This window comes from Morone saxatilis, unplaced genomic scaffold (genome assembly GCF_004916995.1).
Source record: "Morone saxatilis isolate NCDOM2014 unplaced genomic scaffold, NCSU_SB_2.0 Contig3, whole genome shotgun sequence".
NCBI lineage: Eukaryota > Metazoa > Chordata > Actinopteri > Moronidae > Morone > Morone saxatilis.
Window position 1 is genome coordinate 6,774,788 of NW_023339873.1, and position 4,963 is coordinate 6,779,750.

The 4,963-nt window shown below is 42.3% G+C and overlaps 1 protein-coding gene across 2 annotated transcripts in view; it reads left to right on the forward strand.

The window, feature by feature from the left end:
- Positions 1 to 644: 644 nt before the first annotated feature.
- crip2 (cysteine-rich protein 2) overlaps positions 645 to 4,963 on the forward strand; it is a 22,795-nt gene continuing 18,476 nt past the window's right edge. Inside the window, exon 1 of one of the 2 annotated variants that reach the window (XM_035674521.1) lies at positions 645 to 816. In XM_035674521.1, coding sequence (XP_035530414.1) covers positions 774 to 816 — 43 coding nt within the window. In that variant the 5' untranslated portion in view covers positions 645 to 773. The remainder of the gene's footprint in view (positions 817 to 4,963) is intronic. The other variant, XM_035674522.1, reaches the window with a different exon arrangement.

Consider the following 4,963-nt stretch of genomic DNA (forward strand, 5'->3'; position numbering starts at 1 on the left):
CTAACCGCTAGACCATATGGGAATATGTACATGATTCTTCCTTTTGAGATCTTCTTTTATCCAAAAATGATGGAATAAAATCACATTACTTTAATATTAAACATTAATATTTAACATAAAGTAACCCTCCCTACCCTGGTAGTTAGACCCCAAACGCATAGACTGAAGCCTGGCAAGATGGGTTCTTGCTGGATCTTGTGATTTCAGGACTTTCATGGCAAAAACCTATAAAAAACAGCTCCAAGATTCAGAACATAGAAATTCAGTTTGTGATTTGTTGTCTTTCGCTTACAGTTTTCAGGCTTTCATCAGTTAAAGCAAAATTTTTTTAGGCAGCATACTTTGCAAAGGGTTAATGCACCCCTAATAATTTCTTTCTAGTTACTGTTTGAGGAATACTTTTACAACAAAAATGTGCTAAGGGAGGCAGAATAAAGAAACAACACTAAAAACAAGCATTCTTCCAAAAAATATAAGCCTTTTCTACCAATTTTACCAACAATTACCAATTTTTTTTTGTTTTCGTCCACATTTTCTTTGAAGTGGGGACATTTCCCACAACCCGTGAAGGGGGCTCGAGTACGGGTAATCGTGGCGGGTTGGGGGGCGCGGCTATGCAAATGAGGAGCCGCTGTCTGAATAGATGCTCCCCGGCTTCTGTGAGCAGGAGCGGGACACTTGCTGCCTGAGGACGGAGGGAAAGTGGACGCCGCTCCGGACAAACAACACAAACACAGCTCGCTCTCACTCGAAACCACAACATCGCGACGACCATGGCTTCAAAGTGCCCCAAGTGTGACAAGACGGTGTATTTCGGTAAGTGATGGCTGCTTTATTTAGTCCCACCTTTTTTGTAATTACTTTTTGTTAATCATGATGGTGATGCCCCCCCCTCTCCACCTCCTCTTCAACCGTCAGCTACTAGATACTCCTGACAGGGGTTGATCTTGTTTATTTGGGGACAACTTGTTCCACAGTTTTTGTAAACCTATAGTTAATTAATTTACAAATGCAAAACAAACAAAAACAACCTTTCACAGAACTTGTATTTGGCTTTGTTGTATCACAGATTTACATGAGCTAAAAATGACTACTTTTCAAATGAAGTTCTGAATGGAAACACAAGTGCGCTTTTAGTTTCTCTGTTTTGAGAGTATTTTACAACATACAGAAGCATATTAAAAGCATTTTTTGTGCTTAATATTGGATCCATAAAGATCAATATTGCTGTAGGCGTTTTTTTATTGTTCAGGAGTGGGGAAAAATGTAAATCCTTCCTACATTTCCTAAAGGAATTCCTCACAAAAGTAAAGCATTCCTTAGATTAGGGAGTTGTTTTTGTAGAAAAAGAGTTGCTGGCAATGTAAATGATTCACAGAGATAAACTTTGGGAAAACAAATATCTGGAGAGGCAAATGGGTCAATGTAAACAAAAGCCTTTAGAGCAAACATACAACAAATTTCTTTTTTTTTATTCCACATAAAATGCTTTTAATGTATGTAATGTAAAAGAAAACATTCCCTGTCAAGAAATTGCATAAATGATTTATCCTATTTCGAAACTGATCTGTGCCATTTTTAATTTGTTGCGTTTGGTAAACATCCAAGCGTGGCAGTTGTCTTTGGAGGGCTGCTGATGATCGTAGCCCTTGCCAAGAGTGCAGAAATGCCATATGCAGAGATTGCCCACTCGCAAGAGGAGCACAGCAACACCACGCTGCGTCAGTGGGATAGAAAAAACCTGTAAACATGCATCTTTTGCATCCATGTAAACAAATACAGAGGGTGAGGGGGGGTAGCTTTGAGTCACACTAAGCCACAAGGAGGACGATGGCATCTTTTATATTTACTGTAACAGATGTTTACAGTGAAATAAATGCACACAGACGAGCAAAGTAGAGGATTAAAGGAGCTCAGGTCGTGAAGATAAACAGAAATTTACATTGCTGCTTTGAATCTGAAGGCTGCATATTAGATGCTCAGTTTATTTTTAGGGAACATGCTGCTGTCCTGTTAATAATCCTGTGTTTATGTTTGGCCCATGCTGGGAAACAAAAAAAGAAATAAATGAATGTATTCCTCGGCGCTGATCTTTTCTACACTTCAGAGCACACATCAAAGCGGTCACGGGGGTCAAAATCAATTATGTGAGTGGATGGAAGTCCTCTTACGTAACAGGAGTGGCAGCAAACCCTCACAGCTGCTGCTCATCCAATGGATCCACAGAATCACTGTGACATGGAGCAATATCTGCACAAATAAGATTTATTTTCCTCCCATGCAGATTTTGTGCATGTCTGAGTGTTCATTTGTGTCGTAGCCTTAATTTGCTGCAGCAAGTGAGTCACAGCTCCTTCATGATGCGTGTGTGTGTGTGTGTGTTTTTTTTTTATGTAACACACTGAGATCCATCCTTGCGAGGGTTTATTTTTGGTTGGGGTGTGTCTTAATGGGTGGCGAGCGCCTCGGGCTGCGTCGACTGTAAGGATGATGAACGGCTGCTATGAACCAGCATGGGCGGATTCAGCTTCAGTAAAACCAGGGAGGATGGAGAAAAGTGAGGGGAGGTGTTAATGACATAATTGAAGTTTATGTCATTGCAAAGGGGGGGCGGGGCTGGGAAACGTATGACAAGGCACGAGGGAGAGGTCGGGGTGGGAGAACAGTTTCACGGCTGCCCACAGATTGAAGCATCAACATGTGATGTTAGTGATGGATTTTTAGATGCTGTAGAATGAGCTCAGCAGCTCCACCTACATACTTTGCTCTCCAGAGAGAGCAAGAGATCCTGTGTTGAGGTGAGTTTTCAGGTCTGGAGAACAGTTAAAGTAGGTGTAAAGTGGATAAAAAAAACCTCCTGCTTCTCATCTACACCAGCACATGTGTTATTGATGGAGAAAATTGTCTATTTCCCGTCCCCATTTCGCTCCCATTTCTTTCTTGTGGTTGTTCGTGGTGCGCCGTATGGAGCGGTGATTGGCCCACCCTGCAGTTACCCACCTGGTCCTCCAGCTGCTGTTGCCCAATATTGGATTTAGCACGCAAAAGGCGCTCAACACTTTCCTCTCCTCCTTTTTTTTACTCCTGCAGAACAACGTCATTTAATTAACACGACGGCGGTGAGCCACAGTCTGGGGAGAGAGATTCTTTTTGGGGTTTCGGGAAGGGAAACGTTTTTGTATTATTTTCCGTCTGTTACATTTAATGGACAGCTGTTTCATGGTGGCGATGGTTCAATTTCATCGCCACCAAAGGCAAATGTTGAGTGCCGCTGCCGCTCTCGTTGACTGCGAAGCTTCTACAACCCTTTAAGTGCAGGAAAACCATCGCTTGTCGCTGGTGTTAAAAGAATGCGAAACATCTTACTTTTTAATTGTAGGGTTTTGGCTGAATTCAAATTCCCGGCGTCCACATTGTGGCCTCACATCTGTTAGTTCCTGTGGTACAGAGATGCTTAGAATACACCAGGGACTATTGGCTGACATGTGACCAAGGCCCAGTGGAAATACAATGTTAGCGTGCGATAGAGAGTCCATGCTGGCCAGAACACAGCGTGGCTCACATAGCCTCCCAGCTCCGGACCCAGATTCAGCTCTTGTGCACGACAAATGGGAGCAAAGCGTCTTTGTGCAGCTAAGTGAATAAATGAGAACTTTAATGGGAACTAATGGTGCTCTGCTGTGAGTTTCTCTCTCTCTTTCATTCACCAATTCCTCTCACTCTGGCTCTCTTTTCCTCTTCTTCAGTCACTTGCTCTTGCCTCAGGCCCTGAATTCCTCTTCCCCTGATTTATTTTTTATTTTTTTTTAAACTACGAGGACAGGGGGGAAAATGGGGTGAGATGGCTCGCCTTTATTTAAATGGAGACTCTCGAAGTGCCTCATGCATTATAATGAGAAACGACATCTCTATTCACACAAAGCTCTTTCTGTCTTTGTGCACGTTTGTCCTTCCCAGAGAGGCAGAATACCTTCGTCCTCTCAGCCTGACGATACGTTTCCCACACACCCCTTTTTATCCCACATTTACCCCAAACATCCACACAATACCGTTCTTTTTATGCTTCCCCCTCCTGTCAACGTTAGAGTACCCTGTTTTCCACTCGGCTGCCCAGTGGGCTGTGTGAATGTGCCTCGTCAGTTATGTAACATCATTTCTTGAGTCGTTGCCTCCTGCTTGCTGCCATTGCATAACCTGCCAGCTACTGTGCACCAGTCAACGAGGGGCCCTTTTTGAGGCACAAATATGATCCCCTAATGGGCATAAAGCCTGGTGCTGAAAGTCAGGCTGCCCCCCCATGCCCTCCCAACACAGGTGAAACCATCCCACCTTGCAGCAGAATTACCTGTTACATAAGAGCAGAGGCACAGAAGAACAAAGTTGGTCTGTAGTTCATCCAAAGGACTCCCACTTCAAAGATCTTATTTTTTTCATTTATTTATTTTCATTATATAAAATTTCATTTTTGATATTATTTAAGCATTTATCAGCAATAAACAGTTAATCTGTTTTGCCTGTTTAATAGTCATCTTTGTACAGGTGCACAGCTTTACAGCCAGGAGCAGATACTTCCAATAAAGGCTGAAGACCAGCCTAAGAAAACTTTATTCTGGAAGCATATTGGACAAAACGCAGCAAATTCGATGATAAATCAGATAAAGAGGAGATAGAATTAGACCAGAGGTTTTGTAGAAATGTAAAAACAAGAAAACTGGAACTGGAACAAGAAAATCCTTCTACAGTTTGTAGAGCGTCGACTGAAGAACAGCACATAATCCAAAATTACATCTAGCTTGAATTCTACGTACTTAATTTTCTAAAAACTCACGTGCAAATATGCCTCCCAGCAAGTTAAATGCAAAAATGTTTAACTTGACTGGAGAAAGATGACCAGAAGAAGTTCCGAAATCTGAGATCAGTCAGAGATCTGAGCTGTCACACAAAAAAACACACATACACACAC